The sequence below is a fragment of the Cebus imitator genome, unplaced genomic scaffold (assembly GCF_001604975.1).
Source record: "Cebus imitator isolate Cc_AM_T3 unplaced genomic scaffold, Cebus_imitator-1.0 Scaffold441, whole genome shotgun sequence".
NCBI lineage: Eukaryota > Metazoa > Chordata > Mammalia > Primates > Cebidae > Cebus > Cebus imitator.
In genome coordinates, this window is record NW_016107756.1 from 901,534 (window position 1) to 921,514 (window position 19,981).

The 19,981-nt window shown below is 53.6% G+C and overlaps 1 protein-coding gene across 5 annotated transcripts in view; it reads right to left on the minus strand.

Moving 5' to 3' along the window:
• The window catches only part of RPH3AL (rabphilin 3A like (without C2 domains)), a 177,391-nt gene that overhangs the window by 2,906 nt on the left and 154,504 nt on the right, over positions 1-19,981 (minus strand). For all 5 annotated transcript variants that reach the window (XM_017510584.2, XM_037732119.1, XM_037732117.1 and 2 more), the window contains one exon: positions 14,625-14,751. In XM_017510584.2, coding sequence (XP_017366073.1) covers positions 14,625-14,751 — 127 coding nt within the window. The remainder of the gene's footprint in view (positions 1-14,624; positions 14,752-19,981) is intronic.

Here is a 19,981-nt window from a genome sequence, read left to right on the forward strand (position 1 = left end):
TCAGTTTCTTTTTCTTTTGAGATGGGTTTCTCTCTTTTACCCAGGCTGAAGCTCAGTAGTGCCATCTCGGCTCATCGCAGCCTCAACTTCCCTGGGCTCAGGTGATCCTCCCACCTCAGCCTCCCGAGTAGCTGGGACTGCAGGTGCGCACCACCACACCTGGCTAATTTTTGTATTTTTTGTAGAGACAGTGTTTGCCATGTTGCTCAGGCTGGTCTCAAACTCCTGAGCTCAAGTGATGCTCCCACCTCAGCCTCCTAAAGTGCTGGATTACAGGCATGCGCCCCCGCGCCTGGCCAGGGAGAGTTTCTTGGATAGGAAATTGGCTGAGCTGAAGGGCTGTATATCTTTAGCTTGACTAGAGAGTGCGTAGCTGCTCCCCAAACTGGTTCTAACCATTGCCAATCTCCCCAACCGTCCATAACAGCACCAGCTCCTCCATGTCCTTGTCAACACTTGGTATCGCCAGACTTGAATTTCTGCTAGTCTGATAGGTGTGAACAGAGTTATTTTGTGTTTAATTAATTCTCCTTGCTAATTAGGAGCTACTTCATTTCTGCTGCTAAGGGTGGGCACGTGCCATCAATAGATAAATGCAACAAATTAAAAATTGAAGAGCTTCTATCTACAAGGGATTGGCCAAATATAGTATGCCTCACCCACACAACAGAACACTACACAACCATTAAAAAGGATGTGTGCGCTGATACAGAAGATGCACCGGTATTCTGATGTACTAAATATCGTTTCATCTCTAAGACTTATTGTTAAATAAAAAAGCAAGAGGCATAAAAAGCATATTCCGTTTGTAAATGAATGAAACGAGACGTGTACACACGCAGATTTTATGTACATGCACAGAATACCTCTGAAAGAATGAACAGGAAATGAAAACAGCAGTTCATCTGGGAAGAGCACCCGGGGACAGGGAAACTTTCTGCTCTGTGAATTTTTACCGCATATGTGTATTAGCCTGTTAAGAAAAAATAAGCCCTAGAATAGGCAAATTCATAGAGACAGAAAGTAGAATAGAGGTTACCAGGGGTTTCAGGGTGGAGAACAGGTGGTTATTCTTTCGCAGATGCAGAGTTTCTGTGGAGGCGATGAAAGAGTTCTGTAATGGATAGTGGTGATGATCCTTAATGCCACTAACTGGACACTCAGAAGTGGTTGAAAGGGGCCAGGCGCAGTGGCTTACACCTGTAGTCCCAGCACTTCAGGAGGCCGAGGGAAGCGGATCGCCTGAGGTCAGGAGTTTGAGACCAGCCTGGCCAACAGGATGAAATGTCATCTCTACTAAAAATACAAAAATTATCTGGGCGTGGTGGCGAATGCCTGTAGTCCCAGCTACTCAGGAGGCTGAGGCAGGAGAATTGCTTGAACGTGGGAGGTGGAGGTTGCAGTGAGCCAAGATCACACCACTGTACTCTAGCCTGGACGACAAGAGAGAGACTCCATCTAAAAAAAAAATAAGGTTGAAATGGCCGGGCACAGTGGTTCACGCCTATAATCCCAGCACTTAGGGATGCCAAGCCGGGAGGACCACTTGAGCCTAGGAGTTTGAGACCAACTTGGGAAAGATGGTGAGACTCTGTCTCTACAAACTTTTTTTGATTAGCTGCGTGCGGTGGTCTGCACCTTGTGGTCCCAGCTACTTGGGAAGCTGAGGCAGGCGGACTGCTTGAGCCTAGGAGGTTGAGGTTGCAGTGAATCATGTTCTCACCACTGCACTCCGGTCTGGGCAACACAGTGAGACCCTGTCTCAAAAAAAAAGAAAAAGAAAAAGGAAATGACCAAGTACAGTGGCTCACGCCTGTAATCCCAGCACTTTGGGAAGCAGAGGTGGGAGGATCACTTGAGGCCAGGAGTTCAAGACCAGCCTGGGCAACACAGTGAGACCCTGTCTCAAAAAAAAAGAAAAAGAAAAAGGAAATGACCAAGTACAGTGGCTCACGCCTGTAATCCCAGCACTTTGGGAAGCAGAGGTGGGAGGATCACTTGAGGCCAGGAGTTCAAGACCAGCCTGGGCAACACAGTGAGACCTCATCACTACAAAAAGTTAAAAAGATCTTAGTGGCGTATGGTAGCATGCACCCGCAGTCCCAGCTACTCGGGAGGAGGTGGGAGGATCCCTTGAACTAGGGAGATTGGAGCTGCAGTAAGCCATTGCTGTGCCATTGTACACCAGCCTGGATTACGGAGCAAGACTCCATCTCAAAAAAAAAGAAAAACGGTTGGAATGGTTTATCTTAGGTTATGTCTTTTTGCCACAATAAAAAGAGCAGGAAAAAAATAAGCTCACAGCCGAGATCGCGCCATTGCACTCCAGCCTGGGTAACAAGAGCGAAACTCCGTCTCAAAAAAAAAATAATCACCTTTTCATAAGACTATTGCATGAAAAAAAAAAAAAAAAAAAAAAAAAAAGCTCACAATAAAAAAAATTTGATTGCAGCATTTGAAGAATAATTACTTAAGCCTGTCTCTCTCTGAATCCCAGGCCCCTTCTTCTTATTAATTTATTTTCATTTTTAAGACACAGGGTCTTGCTATGTTGCCCAGGCTGGCCTCAAACTCCTGGCCTCAAATCATCCTCCTGGCTCAGTCTCTGGAGTCGTTGGGTCTAGGATTCCAGGCACGTGGCACTGGGCCCAGCCCCTGGGTCCTAACTATGATGTTCCAGGGAGGGAGGGTGGGAGCTGGGAGTCAAGACCCCACGGGAGGGGAGCCGTCACTTCCAGTCCTCCCACAAGGTGCAGATGCCAGCTTCTGAGGTCCCGCCTCAGATGAGCGCTAACTCCCCACTGGCTGGGTGGCCTGGGGTCTCGCGCAGCTCTGCGCTTCTCCAGCCTCCACCCTCCTTTCTGCCGCAGGTCTCCTCCCTGGCCCCACGCCTTGGAGGCTGCGCCTCTCTGGACCTCTGGATGTAAGACCATTGATGAGGTGGGCCCCTCCCACCATGTCGTCCAGCCTGGCCCTCTTCTATCCCTTGGCAGTGCAGCCCCCCACACCTGAGGCTCTGCCCACCCCACCATGCCCAGCCCTCACCGACACACCCTCTGTGATATCTCAGTGCCTTTGCCGGCCAACATGTGGCCCCAGCCCCCAGCTGCCCCACCGATGGCTTCACTTCAGCCCCTGTTTTCCACAGCCACACCCAGGCCATGCTGCTTCCTCCCTAAATCACAACTGCAGCCCATTCCAGAGTGCAGGGGGGAGCACTTGGTCTGCAGGGGTGAGGGGAGCAATCCTGACCCCTCTCCCACCTGTTCCCTAGGCCTGCCCCCAACCCTCTGGGGCTCCCAGGGCTTAGGAAACAGTTCAGTGACCACTAGCTCCAAGGAAACCCCAGCTGGCATTCCTTCACTGTCATTACTTATGAATCAGCTTCCCAACTGGAGCCCGCACTACTGTTTACTTGGTACTTCTCTTTAAACAGACTCACTTTAAAATCTCTTAAGTACCCAGGTTAGCTTTGTCCTAACAATAATAGCTATGATGGGAATCGATATGCCGATCATGTGTCTCTGTGGCACGCTGAAATCAACATATAATTATTACAGTAAAATGAATGGTGCTGAGTCAGTGAGGGTTAAGTAAACGGCTGAGGTCTCACAGCTAGGAAGAAGCAGGCCTGCACTGAGGCTTGTCTGGCTCCAGAATTGACACCTTTGACCGTTGCCACCTGCCTACCCCTGGCCTATGACAGTTACCTCTTTCCTGCCCCGGTGACAGGCATGCTTGCCCAACACGTTAAGGCTGCGGGTGGCAGAGCATAGTTCTCCGAAGGTGTGTAGGGAGGGCAAGGTAAGCTGAGCTGTGCTTACCGTCCGCGGCGGCACCTGCTGGTGCTGGGCCAGTCCTCTGCTCCCTCAAACTCACAGGACAATGACCTGGGGGTTCCAGACTCCCTGCAAGTCCTGGCCTTCAGGCTCATGCCCTGCCTTCCTCAGAGGGCTGGGGGTCTGCATCAGGCTAACCGCACAGCAGGCCCTGCCCCTATGCCCCCCGACGCCCCTTCCTGGCTCCCTGACCCCTCTTCGGCCCTAAGGCAAGAGCAGGAGGCACTGTGTTGGCCTCAGTCCTGAAACCTGAAGGCTGAGAAAAAGCCCATGGAAGGGATGCAGGAAGGAGGAAGGGGTCCTGGCAGGGGTGTGGGGAGGAGTGTGGTGTTGGGGGAGCTGCCCGTGGTGGAGCCTGGCTTCAGCTCTCAGTGTGAAGGGGCCCCACGGACAGAAGGTGGAGGCCAGTGGCCCCCATGGCCCCTGTCCCTTGGGCTTGGCACATGGTCACCCTCCTGTCACACTCCCCTGGATGCTCCTGACACTGAGGGCTCCACCTGCCTTCTGGGTTAGCATGGGGAGCCCTTTGCAGTCTGCATTCAGAGTCAAAGACTCAGGGATGAAGGGTCCTTATCACTCATTCAGGAACCCCCATCCCTCACCTGCTCCGCAGTCCAGCGCCCAAACACACCCATGAGCTCAAGCCACCACGCCTCTGCTCGGGCACTCTGCCTGCTGGGCAGCCTCACCCACCCTTGACCACCCAGCAATGCTGCCCTCAACACCCTTCTCAGGTGTGCAGCTAACATGGGCTTCCCACAGTGGTCCCTGGCATGGCCACATCTATGCCACCCTATCAGCCTTATCACACTTGGTGACTATTGTGCAAGTGTCTCCCCAACGGTGGTGAATTTCCTGAGGACCTGGGTGGGACACCGCCATCTTTGTGGCCTCTGAGCTGGGGAGTCCAGATTGACAGCCTCAGAATCCCCTGGGAGAGTCTTGGGACCCACCCCCAGGGAGCCCAGCCTTCAAGCCCAGAGTAGGGCCGTGTTCTGCAGCAGGGTTCTACCAGCATGGCCTCCGCCGTCTTTGTGAACACAGAATTGGAGGCCGAGAGGCAGCCTGAGCTGTGCAAGGTCAAACAGCACCACTGAGGCAGGGCCAGGGCTCCCAGCTCCCTCTCGAGCTCTAGCTCAGGGCTTGGCAGCCACCGGGGTGACGGTTCCTGCCCCACATGGCTTCCAGCAGCAGAGACGGTGACTGCGGCTCACCCCCATTACAGGGCCTTGGACAAAGTTCCTCGTACTCAGGAAGAACCCGTCTCAGGGCCCTCGTCCTCCCTCCCCACACTCACATCTGCCCAGGCTCACAGCCCCGCCTGCCTCTGCAGGACAACAGCCCTGGCCGGGGATGCCTCCTGGAATATCCTGACACCAAAGCATCCCATGAGGGGCTCATTCACACGGAAGGTGTCCCTGGAGGCCACGCCCTCGAGAGGCCTGGGGAACTGTCGAAAGCAGCTGTGTTCAGGTCCTGCTCCTTTCTGCTCTGCAAGGCTCGTTGGAGGCAGAGCCCTAGCCTGGTGCTTGGCTCACAGAGGGCAAGCACTCAGCTCACAGAGGTGGAAGGGAGGCAGCCGTGGGGTGACCATTGGTGACAGGCAGCTGGGTAGGAGGAGGAGGGAGGCCAGCCCGGCTCCTCCCTGCCTGTGCAGCTCCCACTCTGGGCCAGTGGCCTTGGAGGCTGGAGACAGCAGCGCTTAGAGGGAGGAGGGAGGGGAGCGGAGGGCCATCCATCAGCGGGCACCGGAGAGCCTCATAAATCAGGGAGGCTGTCTGTGCCGGCGTCCGGGAGCCTGGGGGGCAGGCTGCTCTCCGGGATTGGAGGCAGCCACGCCTCGGGGCTGCCCTAGTTGAGGAGGGTGGGTGAGCCTCCCTTCCTTTCCTGGCATTTCGGCATGTTATCCAAATACCTATCGGCCCCCACCCCCACCTGCAAGGCAGGCCATAATTTTGTTTTAATTATTCTGCTTTTTAGTACGCAAGACTGTAGAACATAGCATAACAAATCCCAAAGCATATCTACCAAACTAACATTTTCATTGTTTATGGAGGGTTTTTTTTTTTTTTTTGGTTTGCTTCTCTTTAAGAGTCAGGGTCTTGCTCTGTTGCAATCACGGTTCACTGTAGCCATGACCTCCTGGGCTCAAGCGACCCTCCCACCACAGCCCCCTGAGCAGCTGGAACTACAGGCACATGCCACCACATCGGCTAGTTGTTTGTGTTTTTTTGCAGAGATGGGATTTCACCATGTTGCCCAGGCCGGTCTCAAACTCCTGGGCTCAAGTGATCCTCCCTGTTAGCCTCCGAAAGTGCTGGGATTACAGGCTCGAGCCACCACTCCTAGCCTGAGATTTTTTTAACTCAAAAGATTGTGAACGATAGAACATAAAACTGCATAAAACACAGTTGCCTAAAATGATTAGTTATGAAGCAGACATCAGTATAATTACCACCTGAGTCATGAAACAGGAAGTGGCCAACCTTCCCTGCCCCCACCACGGGTTCCTCTCATTCAGCACCTCACCCTGCCCCCGTTATGACCGATTTCTTTAGAGACGGAGACTTGCTGTTTTGCCCAGGCTGGACTTGAACTCCTGGACACAAACAATACTCCTGCCTTGGCCTCCTGAGTAGCTGAGACCACACACCATTGTGCCTGGCTTTGCCCTTACTATATTCTGATTTTATGTGACATCACTGCTCAGCTTTCCTGGTCTTTTAAAAATATAAATACAATAAAACATTACAGATAAAAATTCCCTTCCGGCGGCTCAACCCCACCCCAGGGGGCAAGCATAATTTTGAAATCTACATACATCATTCCAGGCTGTATTTGATATTTTTACTATACACATGGTTTAAAACTTTTCATAAATAAAAGCAAGCCTATATATATTATTCTGCAAGTTGCTTTTTCACTAACTCCAAATGCCTTGTAAAAAACAGCTTTATTGAGGCATAATTTATGCACCATAAAATTCAACCATTTCAAGTGCACAATTTAATGATTTTTAGTAAATTTAAAGAGTTGTGCCACCATCAGCGCAATCCAATTTTAGAACATTTCTAGCCCTCCTAAAAACTCCAAGTAGGCTGGGCATGGTGGCTCATGTCTGTGATCCCAGTACTTTGGGAAGCCAGGGCGAAAGGATTAGAGAGGCGGGGAGTTCTGGATCAGCCTGGGCAACACAGCGAGATCCTGTCTCCACAAAATTTCTTTTCAAAAATGACCTGGACACAGTGGCTGCACCTGTAGCCCCAGCTGCTTGGGAGGCTGAGTTGGGAAGACCGCCCAGGAGTTCCAGATGCAGTGAATTACCGTCTCACCGCTGCACCCCAGCTGAGCCGACAGAGCAAGATCCTGTCTCCAAAAAGAAATAAAGCCTCAATGCTTTTTTGCTTTCTCTCTTTTTTACCTAAGTGCTTTTTGATACACATTTTAATAACTGCCCCTTATAAAGCTCCTGCTCTGTGCCAAGCACAGCTGTAAGGGTGTTAAATATGTCACGACATTCAACCTTCATAGCAACTCCCCAAGGTGACAGTCTTAGGGACGATGACACGGAGGCACCGGGCGTAACAAACTGTCCATGGCCACCCTATTAGAAAGTCACAGAATAGGCCGCAAACCCGCAGCCTGACCCCAGAGTCAGCTGCCTTGCACTCACGCACTCTTACTGCCATGCGGTATGTCGGGCAAATGTTTTTATCCCACCGTACGAATGAGAAACCAAGGCCTGGAGGGGTGAGTGACATGCTCAGCATCGATGGACGGAGAGTGACAGAGCGGGGGTTTGGACCTAGGTCCTTGTGACTTCGAGCTCGCCTGACCCCTTGCTGGTTTCCTAGGCTGCCTTTCCTTTTCATTACAGTCAAGAGGAAAAAGGGAGAAAAGCGGAGGATGGGTGGAAAGGGGGAGAGTGATATCATACAAAGCTTTTTTTTTTTCTTTATTGAGACGGAGTCTCACTCTGTCACCCAGGCTGGAGTGCAGTGAGTGGTGTGATCTCGGCTCACTGCAACCTCCACCTCCTGGGATCAAGCGATTCTCCTGCCTCAGCCTCCCAAGTAGCTGGGATTACAGGCACCCACCACCACGACAAGCTAATTGTTTGTAATTTGAGTAGAGATAGGGTTTCTCCATGTTGGCTGGTCTCGAACTCTCGACCTCAAGTGATCCACTGTCCCAGCCTCCCAAAGTGCTGAGATTATAGGTGTGAGCCACCACGCCTGGCCAGAACAAACCTTTAACTTCTTTTATGCTCATGCCGATATCAGGGATACACTTACATACATACATGTGCAACACAGGACCTCTGAACACCAGCGCTAGTCAGTGTGTGTACACCTCTGTGTGTAGGCTGTACATGTGCGTTCACAGACAAGCATGTGTACTCAAGACCACATGTGTGTGCACATACCATTCCAGATGCACACCCACACAGGCACATAGTGTACACACAGATGCTCATGTGCACATCACAGCACACACACAGCTGGACACACTGAAATGACCAGAACTGCTATTCATAGGTCCTGTGTCACTCAGGGTGAGGAGAATGTCAGTGTGTATGTGTGCTCGTGGCTGTGGTGAGAGATGGGTGTTCAGTCTTTCGGGGTCCCCTGGTGGCCCATCTGTCAGGGTCTGGAGCTAAGAAATGCTCCATCAGGGTAGACCCCTTCACCAAAAGGCACTCTCAGCTGGGAGGGCCCCATGCTCCACCAGCCTCTCTTTACACTGTCAGGTGCTTGCTGAGGTCCTTAGATAAAGTTTCAGCACCTGGAAGATGGGGCCGGGCATGATCTCTGGGGACTGCCTGGCCACGTGTGGCCAGGAGTCGAACCCACCGTGTCTCTTCTCACTGGCCTGGATGTTTCCGTCCCCAAAGCTCATTTCTGGCCCCGGACTCCTCTGAGTCTACACAGACCTGCAAGGACCTACAGGAGCCACGTCTAACAGCCACAAGCAGCAGTCAGTGAGCAGACACGAGTGCCAGGCCCGGGGCCTCACCACAAGTCCAAGGGCAGGGCACAGCAACTCCTGCCATTTCACAGATGGGGAAACTGAGGCACAGAGGCCTTCTGCAGGGCCCTGTGGCTGACAGGAGATGGGCTCCCGATTCGAACCCAGGCTGTGCGTTGACCGTACAACCCAGAGAACACTCAAGCCCCGCTCACGCAGCAGCAGTACCCTGGCCTCGGAACCCAGGAGTTCTAGGGTCCGGCCTCAGTCTCGGTCCTGCCCTGGTGGTTTAAGAAGCAGAGACGCTGACAGCTTTACTCACCTACAGCAAAATGGGGAAGGCAGAGGGCAACGTGGGGAGTGTTTCCTAAAGTTAAATCCTTTAATTAAAAAACAACACAGCCTTTTTTTGACTTTCCCCCTTCCTTTTCTAAAATAAGGGTGATCTTATACAATGCTTATTACTTTGCATTCTTAATTTAGCAAGATAAACATGTGGGCAGCTACACGCCAGCCCCCAGATCCGGGGGAGAGTTTTCCGGCTTATGGACTGTCTCAGGTTCGAACGTCCTTGGGGCGTCCCCCGTTCCATGTGCCGTAGCCTGGAACTGAGACTTCTTTTTCTTTTGTATCTGTCCTTCCCAGATGTCCTATTTGTATTTACCAAAACAATCTAGTTGAGGAAATCCTATCCAGTGTGTTGGAAACCTTCATGCTACCAGATCAAACTGTGGATTGAGTTAACAGTAAAATAGAGGAAAACTCTATTTCTCATTCAAACTTCAAGGCAACTTCAGCCCCAGGAGCTCAGCCAGTTCCTGGGAAGTAAAGGAATCAAACAAAGGCTTCTAAACAGTAAAAAATGTCTTTAGAACAGAGCTAGGCTCAGAGAAGGCTCTGGCCTTCCTGCAAATTAAGAAGAATGATTTGGTGAGCTTGTTTATCTCTGTTCCACCGGCAAGGCTCAGTCTCCCCAGGGGTCACTGGCAGCAGACTCAAAAGGAAGCCTGGAGGGCCGTCTGGGCTGGAGAAGGAAGCAGCCCCAACACGCTGGGGTCGGGCAGTGTGGGGGCAAAGAATCTCCTCACTTCCACAGCAGCCTGAGTCATCAAACAAAGTTGACAAGACACTTCTACGTTGATCTGGAAAAAGGAGGTGCTCCTAGTACATCTTAGAAAGATTTCCATAAAACGGGCTAAAAAGCAATCATAAAACCACAACAAACCTCAAACAGGCGAGAGAAAAGATGAACTTCTGTTATCTGGAAGCCTCAGAGAGAGCAGAGGGTTCACAGGTGAGAGCCTTGGCTGGGTGGGGTAGGGGTCAGGCTGGGCCCTCTGCGGAATCAGCAGTGGTGTGTGGGCTCACCTGCAGAGCTGCTCCTCTGAGAGGGCCTGGCCCCCTAGATAACTGGAGGGTCCTGTATCTAACGGCAGTTCCCACCATGCCCTGTGGCAGCTTGTACCCAGAGTCCTCTGGTCACAGAGTGGGCACAGATCAGGAGGGTGAGTGAGTCAGGGCAGCCCAGCAGCTGCCATTTACTCCTGCACCATTCTGAGCATGTGCCCCACCTTATTTCATGTAGCCCTCGCTACTGCTGTGTCCAGGAGGCAGAGGCTCAGAGAGGTCAAGTTACTTACCTGAGGTCACACAGCTAGTATGTGCCAGAGCTGGGAAGAGAATGCGCATTTGTCTGACTCCAGGATGTTGGCTTTCTGCCTTGATTCCAGCCTTTTCTGCTGGCTGGTGGCAGGTCCTGGGCCTCTAGGGAGGACGTGCCTGCTCGTGGCCGGCTGTGCGCCGGGCCTGGGATTGACCTCACACCCTCTCACACCTGGGGGCTTCACTGACTGTGGCGGGCAGAGTGCCTCCCTTTTTCTTTCCCTAGATACCAGCTCTGACCCCTCCAGTTTCCAGCACGATCACAGCGTTTTCAGAGTCAAGCAGGGTATGAAGGAAATTGCTCTTTCCCTGGAATAATTCATCATCTTGTTATTTCTCTTAGCTGACCCTGTTTAAGCCTATTCAGTGCTGAGCTGTTTGAATTCCCAGCTTGGAAATCCCCAGGCTGGGCGGGAAATGGTGTTTCCTGAGCTAGGAGCAGATGAAGGGGCTGCTGCCTGCAGGCTTGGCGGAGGGAGGGTTGGGATGTGTTTGGGACAGCGACACAGCGGGGAGGAGGCTGAGGACAGAACCAGGCCACGTGTGTGATTCTTCTGGCCCCAGAGTGGGTGTATGGTGAAATGCCACAGGGCCTGCTGGGCTGACAGGGGGGAAGGTGGCAGAGGGTGACTGTGACCTGCAGCCAGCAAAGGCGTTGGTATGAGTGGGGAGGGGGCTGTGGAAAGTGAGGGGACCCCTGGACCAGGCCCTGGACCAGGGCACAGAGGAAGGCTGTGAGGGGCCTCAGGAGACCACGTGACAAGCACACCGCTCATGAGCACAGGCCTTGGGCTAAACCCTCGCTGTGCCATACTCTGTGGTCACGTGCAAGTCACTGACCCCCTCTCAGCCTTGGCTTCCTCCTCTGTGGACTGCAGGGAATGACAGCCACTCCCTACTATTCCTTTAATGTGAGCGCTGAGGGTCAGCGTGTAACGGCTCAGTTGGCCTCCAGCTGGGGTCCATGGGACCCAGGTGCTGGCTGTTTAGGGTGATCAGCAATCCCCAGTTTGCCTGGAAACTTCCCTGGTTTCAGCACGGATAGTCCCGCCTCTTATGAAACCCCTTGGTCCTGGAAAGTCCGGGACGGTTGGTCTCTCTGCCTGTGGTCTCATGTGCCTCAGCTGCGTTAAAAGTGCCGGGTCACATCTGTGTCCTGGGGAAGGCCAAAGCCCCTGCTAAGGTTTCTGTGACAGCGCCTCTGGCTCTGAGGTCTGCTTTGGCTGAGTTAATTCAGTGTTGAGGTGGATACGTGATCTGGCACACGTTTCTGAGCCACAGAGACTCAGATGTGACGTTCAGCCCCCTTTCCCTCAAATCCATAGGCGCGAGGCATCTGGGTGTGTGGGACACTGCAGACATCTGGGGTGGGACGGGGGCGCTTATGTCACCTCATTGTGAACAGCAGCCGATGGAACGTGATGTACAAGCCCTTTACGCTCCTTCAAAGTGTGTGGGATGCCGGGGTGAACAAGGGCTTCTCTCAGGGGCCTCCTGCCTCACCTCCGCTCTCTGACCTCTGCTCTTTCCTCTAAATTCTGTTCGTTTTCAAAGTCTCTTTTGTGGCCTTGGCCCCTAGTTGAAATGTGCCCTTTAAAAGCATTTTTCCTAAACGAAGACACTTCCTCCCCAGAGGAACTGTCCCCTCCCCAGCTGTTGAGGAAATGGCAGGTGTGTTCCACCCGCGGCGACGCTGAGTTACCGTTTAGACCTGGAAAGCCCTAAGAGCCGCGGAAGGCCCCTGGGGTCTGTTCCAGGCCCTGCACCCTTTCTTGCACTGCCATCAAGAAGTACCCAAGACTGGGTGATTTATAAAGAAAAGCAATTTAATTGGCTCACGGTCCCTCAGGCTGTACAGGAAGCTTGATGTTGGCGTGTGCTCAGCTTCCGAGGAGGCCTCCAGACACAGCCCTGGCAGAAGGCCGAGGAGGAGCGGGCCTGTCTCATGGTCGGAGCAGCGAGAGAGTGGGGGGAGGTTCTGCACACTTTTAAACGGCCGATCTCATGAGAACTCACTCACCAAGGGGACACTGCTAAACCAATCATGACAAAACCGCCCCCAAGATCTAGGCACCTCCCAGCAGGGCCCACCTCCAACACTGGGGATCACAGTTGAAGCTGAGATTTGGGGGGACACAGACCGAAGGGAGATGGCTCTGGACCCCAATTCGGAGTCTGGCTGATGGCTCTCCTGCGTGTGCCTGCAGGAGCTGCTGGGCTTGGATGAGGGGCTCTCCCCATGTGGGGCGCCTGACAACCTGGGTCTCACCCACAGCCTAGGGCAGAGATGCCACAAAGGCACAGACTTTCAGGGCCAGGAGACCGTGGAGTGCATCTGGCCCAACCTTGCACTTAACAGGGACTCCGAGGCCCAACTGGCCGAGTGACCCGTGCATACTTACACTGTGGTGGCAGCAGAGCGGAGGAGGGTGCCGCTGTGGCGTACCTGAGCGCTGTGTTTTAAAACAGCCACACCTTGTAGAATGAAGCTTGTCAGTGACAGGCTGTCTACTCGGCAGAGGTCCCATAAGACTGCAAAGGAGCTGAAAAATTCCTACCACCTAGCGATGCTGCAGCTGCTGTGATGTCACAGTGCAACACGTTACTCACGTGTTCGTGGTGATGCCGGTGGAAACAAACCTATGCAGTGCCAGAGTCACACACAAGTGTACAGCAATGTCCTCCACCCTCACACTCACCACACATTGACTCACCCGTCATCCATCCAACCATCCCCTCCCTCACTCACCCTTCCTCCACCCACCCATCCCCCACTCCTCCACCCACTCACTCATCTGCCATCTCCCCATCTGCTAGCCATCCTTACCCCTCCAGCCCCTACTCACCCATCCCTACCCTCCATCTGCCCATGCATCCATGCATCCATTGATCCAGCATTACTTCTTGACAGCTAACCAGGGACTCAAAGATGAACAAGCCTTGACTTCTGCCTTCAGGAGCTGGGCTCTGGGGAACCCAGCGTTGCCGCGCCGCGTCTGGAAGCACAGCCTAGGAAGGAGGTGCGGGGACTGATCTGAGCAGGCCCCCTGCTTTGGGAGGCAGGGATGACACAGCCCAGTTTTGGGTTCCCTTCTCCCCATTAAAGAGCCTGGGCCGAGGTGGAGGCGGAGGCAGTCAGGAAGGAGGGAGGAGGAGGGAGAAGCTTCACTTGTCAGCTGCTCAGCAGGTGCAGTCAGACTTAAAATGCCCCCAAAGAGTGGCTGCTGAGAGGCAGGGGGTGAGCACACCGAATTATCTTCTGGTAACTGGCATTGAAGATGCTGCAGACATCCTGGAGTCTGCATCAAAGGGCTCAGAGCTTCACCCATCTTGCTGGAGATGGGGGGGGGCGCCTTGTCAGGGGCTCCCGAGGCTCTCTGAGCTCCCACCTCCTCCTCCTCCCGCCGGCCTGCTTGGTACTGTTGGAGGTGGGGGGCATGCTCTGCTTTGCCTTCTACACAAGACAGCCCTTGGTGGGCAGGCACTGCAGGTCAGAGCCTTGACCGTTTGCAGGGGAACGGAAAGGGACAGGAGACTGGAGCATCAGGTCCTGCTCTGCGGGGCCACCAGGATGAAGCCACAGCAGGGGCTCTGCCCATGTTCTTCACACACACTCTGGGCAGTGCCAGTGCCAGGTTTTCCCTCCTCCTGCCCCTGTGCAAAAGGGCATTTGAAGCACCTGGATGAGCAATTCAGACTAACTGGATCTCCACATTTATTTGAGGCAGGGTCTTGCTCAGTCGCTCAGGCCGTAGTGCAGTGGCGCAAACGCGGTTCACCGCAGCCTCAAACTCTTGGGCTCAGGGGCACCTCCCTTCCCAGCCTCCTGTGTAGCTGGTACGACAGGCACGCACCACCATGCCTGGGTACTTTTTAAAAAATTTTTGTGGAGATGGCATCTCTCCATATTGCCCAGGCTGGTCTCCAACTCCTGGGCTCAGGTAATCCTCCCGCCTTGGCCTCCCAAAGTGCTGGGATTACAGGCGTGAGCCGCTGCACCTGGCCTCCTCCGTATTCTGCAAACAGTCGAACATATTTTGTGTCTGTACGTATTAGTGTGTGCACACTTGTGTGTGGGTCTGTGTGGCGTCCATCTCCCCTGGCAAGGCCCCTTCTGCCTAGTACCTCCCACAGCTGGGCCCTCCGGCTGTTCACCTTGTGCGGGAGGCTTCAGGGAGGAGTTCCCCGCCTGGCCTCAGCCTCCTTCCTGCTGGGGACCAGTCGTAGAGGAGGGAACGGAGCTTTTTCCTTGTAGTCACCTCAGGCTCATTGGCTGGGCGATCTATAAAAAAAAAAGAAAAGGCAGATTAATCAGAGAGAAGCCTGCACATGTATTTAATAACACAGGAGCTTCATGAAGAAGTGAATCTGAAGAACCTCTAAGCCTGAGTATTTCTTAGAGCAGCTCGATGAGGGCAGAAGTGGTGGAGAACCGTGCTTGGGTGAAGACAGCACGGTCAGTGGAGCGAGTGGACCTGAGCCAGGCGCGTTGCTCCGACCCCGCCCCTGATCCTCGTGATAAGATGCGCCTTTCCTCTGGGTATCACGAGGATGCTTCCCGCATGAGGGGCTTCTGACCTGCTTCAGGGGAAGGTCGAACAGTCTTCTTGCACCTGCTCCTTCTCAGATTTCTTCAGCCGAAGACACTCACTGGGCCGAGGTGCTCTGTTCTAGGGTAGTGTGTCCAGAACCCACCACGCTATAGAGAACAGGTCAACGGCAGCCGCTCTGCTGGCGGCATCCCAAACAGCCCTCTGGAACTTCCTGTCTCCACCTGGGAGCTCCGAGGAACTCTCTCGTCTCACACACAGAGAGTGACAAACCCGGAGGGCTCGAGGCAGGGCTGGGCTTTGGACCTGTGTCCAGTCAGGCACTCTGCCGCCTCCCCAGGCGGCCCCTCCACAGAGGGTCAGAGGATTCATCCCGTCCAGCCGTGACAGTGGAGCTGGCTGAACTCACAGAGTCTTCGCCCAGGAAGAAGCCAGCCAGGCAGGACCCGCCCTATGATCGCAGGGCCTGGTGCAAAATGAAAATGGGGGACCCTTATTCAACATGATGAAGTGTTTCCAGATGGTGACAGCAGATCACTGAACCAAGCCCAGGGCCCTTCGAGTCCCTTCTTGCCCATAGCCTGTGTCCATGGGGCCAGCACTGAGGCCAGGAGGGCTCCAGCCATCACAGGAAGAGCCGAAGCTCCTGGGGAAGGGGGCGCGCATCCTGCTTTAAAAGGAAAGGCAGACCCTGCATATCGCTGGTGGGAGTGTGAAGTGGTGAGCTTCAGCGAACTATGCTATGGCGGACCTAAAAACAATTAACTTAGAATTTCCATAGGATCCAGCAATTCCTCTGGGGTAGTTATTTATTTATTTAGAGACAAGTTCAGGCTCTGTCACTCAGGCTGGAGTGCAGCGGCACGATCATGACTCACCGTAGCCTCAACCTCCCAGGCCCATGGGATCCTCCCACCTCAGCCTCCGCAGTAGCTTGGACTACAGGTGTGGGCCACCATGCCTGGCTAATTTTTTGTATCTTTTATAGAGATGGGGGCTTGCCACATTGCCCAGGCTAGTCTTGAACTCCTGGGCTTAAGCCATCTGCCCATACCGGTCTCCCAAAGGGCTGAGATTACAGGCACGAGTCACTGCACCCAGCCCACTCTTGGGTATTTACCCAAAAGAACTAGAAGAAGGGACTCAAACAGGTACCTGTGCACTGCTGCTCACAGCAGCCTCAGACACAGCAGCCAAAGGTGGAAACAGCCCAATGGACAGGTGAATGGATACACACAGTGTAGTGTGTACACCCCAAGGAATATCAGCCAGCCATAAAATGGAATGAAATTCGGACAGGTGCTGCAATAGAAATGGACCTTGAATACACTGTGTGAAGTGAAATAAGCCAGACACAAAATGATGAATACATGATTTCACTTACGTGAGGAACCCAGGGTGGTCACAGAGAAAGTGGGAAGGTGGCTACTCAGGCTGGGGGAGGGGACGCAGGGTACAGAGGTTCTGTTTGGGATCGTGGGAAAGTTCTGGAAATGGATGATGACGCTGGTTACACAGGGCTGTGAGTGTACTTAATGCCGCTGAACTATATCCTTCAATTCTATGTAATTTTGCTGCAATTTTTAAAAAGGGGGGCCGGTGCTTGTGGGAAGATGAGACACGTGTGGGCACCTGTGAGCAGCACAGGAGCCTGAGAGGTCACAGCTCCCCTGCTCGGAGCTCAGGTGCCACGTCCCACAGTGGGGCTTCCACTGCCCTCTGAGAGGCTGAAGGTCAGCCCAGAGGCAGGCCGTGGGCTCCAAAAGCCCTAAGAGGTCACTTGATCCGTGGAAGCTACGGGAAACCCTCCCAGCCGAAGCCACCCCTGCAGCTGAAAGGGCAGCTGCTTCCATGAACCCACCCCCAAGTGCCAACGAAGGAAGACTGAGGTCAGAGCCTGAGGCCCGCAGCCAGGCTGGGCCACGGACATGAGACAGTTTCCAGAATGGGGTGACATCGCAGCACTGACTGAGACTTACCCTCATATGTTACATTAGCATTGGGAAAACTCCCAGTGGAACAAGGGGCTGACCTTCCCCCATTCATCTAGAAGTTTCCATCTGTGCTGCTGACTCAGCAGCTGTCCCCACCTGCGCCTGCGTCCTCTGCCCTTGGAATCTCAATTTTTCCATATCAAGCCCTGGCCTTGCAGCCTTCGGGACATGCTCTTTGACATCTGACCACCCCGATTCAAATTTAGGCCCTCTGGATCTCTAAGGGCCTCAGTTTCCTCCTCTGTAAAATGGGAGCAATGGAGTCCCTGACTCACTGAAGTCCCCCACTCCCCTGCCCCATGGGCAAGAATTCCCTAAAGCTCATGGCAGGTGCCTGACTCAACGAACAGTGGCCTTGATGGTGATGACTGTCCCCGCACAGCAAAATGCTTCCTCTCTCCCTGGCCTTGGCTCCGTGGAACTGAGGCTCTGTTTGTTGTCGGCAAACAAAGCCCAGCTGGGGAGAGGATGTGGGGCTTTGGTGAAGGAAGCTGGGGAGCCAGGGAGGGTGCTGCCTGGAGTCCTGACGGGCCTCTCTCCCCGAGCCAGGCAGCTTCCCTCTCTGAAGCCTGCCTTGCCCTGCTCGGCAGAACACACCGCGGCCACCACGGTTCACAGAGAGCCCGGAACAGGGCAGGACAAATAGGGCAGGCTGTTGAGAACCCTGAGAGGCAAGGCCAGAAAGTGGGAAAGATGCTGGCCCCCACTTCTAGGGTGGAAATGGCTCTAACCTGCTAGGCCTGTGTTCCAGGGCTGAGCGACAGCTTGGGATCATGCATCTGTCCCGGTTGGGACACAGCAGCTGGACCGTGGGGAAGGGCTGCATTCTCTCTGCTGGCTGGGTCTCCTCCCCCGGTACCCGGTCATCTGCCAAGGGCCATGTATCTCTATCCCCAGCTGGGGTGGGTGTAGGGAGACGCAGGTGAGCTGCTTCCTATGGGGAGCCTCTGCATCAGCTGGGAACTGAAATGTGCACATTGTCAGCCCCGCCGCAGACCTCTGAATCAGAAACTCCAGGGCAGGATCTGGGTTCTGTGTCCTAACAGGTCCCCTGGTTGGTTCAGATGCAGCAGGAGGGTGGGGCCGTGTCTGTGCTGTCCACTACCAAAACCTGGGCCTAGAACACTGCACCTGCGCCAGGAACGTGTGCATAAACATCATTACTCCAAAGCCCCAAAGGCAGGCACGTGAAGGGTTGCTGTGCCCCAGTGCCGGGCCGCCGCCCTAGTCATGCTCACACGGCATCTCGACTGCTCCTGCGGCAGGTGCCTCACCCAATTCCACCAGAGAAGCAGCGGGTGGCTGCTGACGTGCTGCTCACCGTGGTAGAGCTCTACCAGCGCTCTTGGGTTTTAAATTTCCACAGTCATCCTGGGAAGGAAGTGTTATCCCCATTTCACAGGTGAGAAAACAGGCAACAGAGAAGCACCCGTAATTCCAGGTCCTAAGGAGCACATCTGGGATTTGAAACCAGGGCCCAAACTTCACGAGCTCTCCACTTGCTGCGTCTTTTAGGGACCACTTGGGTTATCTGGTATTTGGAACAAATGTGGTCCCTTCCATGCGTCCTGATTTTTACGGATGGCACAGAACATCTTCCACCTGCTACCAGGGAAGGCTCGGTTCTGAAAGTTAATTTGTAAGTTGGTTGCTTGTGACTAAGAAATCGGTTTTGAAAAAAAAGGATTTCTGGGTTCCCAGGCCAGCCCACAAAGAACCCTGGACTCCCAAGGCAGCCCCAGGCTCCTGTGAGGGGCTGCATCTCACCTCAGCTCTGAAGCTGACACTTCCAAGGTGAAGTCATCTTGATGAACGCCTCTCTAGGAGATGCATTTGGAAACCACCTGGGGCTGCAGGGACTGGGTCTGGCCCAGGCGCGGGGTTCTGGTGGGGCTGAGTGTGGGGCCTTGTGCTGCAGCAGGTCTGAGAGGGCTTCGGCCCCAGAGAGACGTGGGCAGAGCACCTGCAGTTGAGAGCTGCAGATGGACAGACGGACAGAGGACCGAGCCCCTCCCAGGCTGCTGTTTCCAGGTCGGTGTGGACACAGGGACTTCGGGGCAGCCCACAAGCTGTCGTTTCTCTGCCAGGCAGGTGTTTACTCACTCATCTGCCATGGCCTGGGGCTCTCACTGCCCCATCCCCCTGCCCTGCGGGTTCATCAGGAGTTTGAGGCTTATTTTTCCATAAAACTTCAGAGTCTACTATTTTAAAAGGGTAACTCTCCTACAAAGTTTGTATCGTAAAGCAGGAATGCCCTGCTTACCTTGAGTCCGTCTCTAGGTAACCCTTACAACTCTTTTTAGTCCCTTGGCATCTAAAATCTCATGCGGATTCCGCCTTGATTTTGTAATTTTATAGAGCATTATGTATTATAAAATATCATGACACAGCTCTCACATGTGATCTCCCGGACACACATAACCTTCTTGTCTGTCCTTGTGAACCTCCTGTCCTCCTCTGGGCTGGCTGGCATTGGCCTCTAGCCCAGCCACCCAGCTCCACCATCACCCTGAGGGTTCTCTCCTGTATCGGGCTCCAGTTTCCTGTGCCCCCTGTACCCTCTCTCCTGGTTTTCTCCCTTGTTTTGTGGGAGCACATCCTGGAGTAGCTGCCTGAGAAAGAGGGCAAGGGGGGTGATATTTTTCAGGAACTCACATGTCTGAACATATCTTCATTCTACCTTCACACTTCACTAAGTTCTAGCTGACAGAAAAGTCTAAATTAGAAATCATTTCCCCTCAGAATTCAGAAGATCCTGCTTCACTGTGCTCCGGCTTCAAAATTTGCCTTGAGAATTTCAGTGCCATTCGAATTCCAGATTCTTTGTGTGTGACCTTTTTTCCTTCTTCGTTGGAAGGCTTTGGGATATTCTCCCTTTATCCTGGTGTCCTGAAATTTCTTAAGAAGGTTTGGTATAGCTCCTAATTTTCTTACGTTGAAATATTTCTTTTTTTTTTTTTTTTTTTTT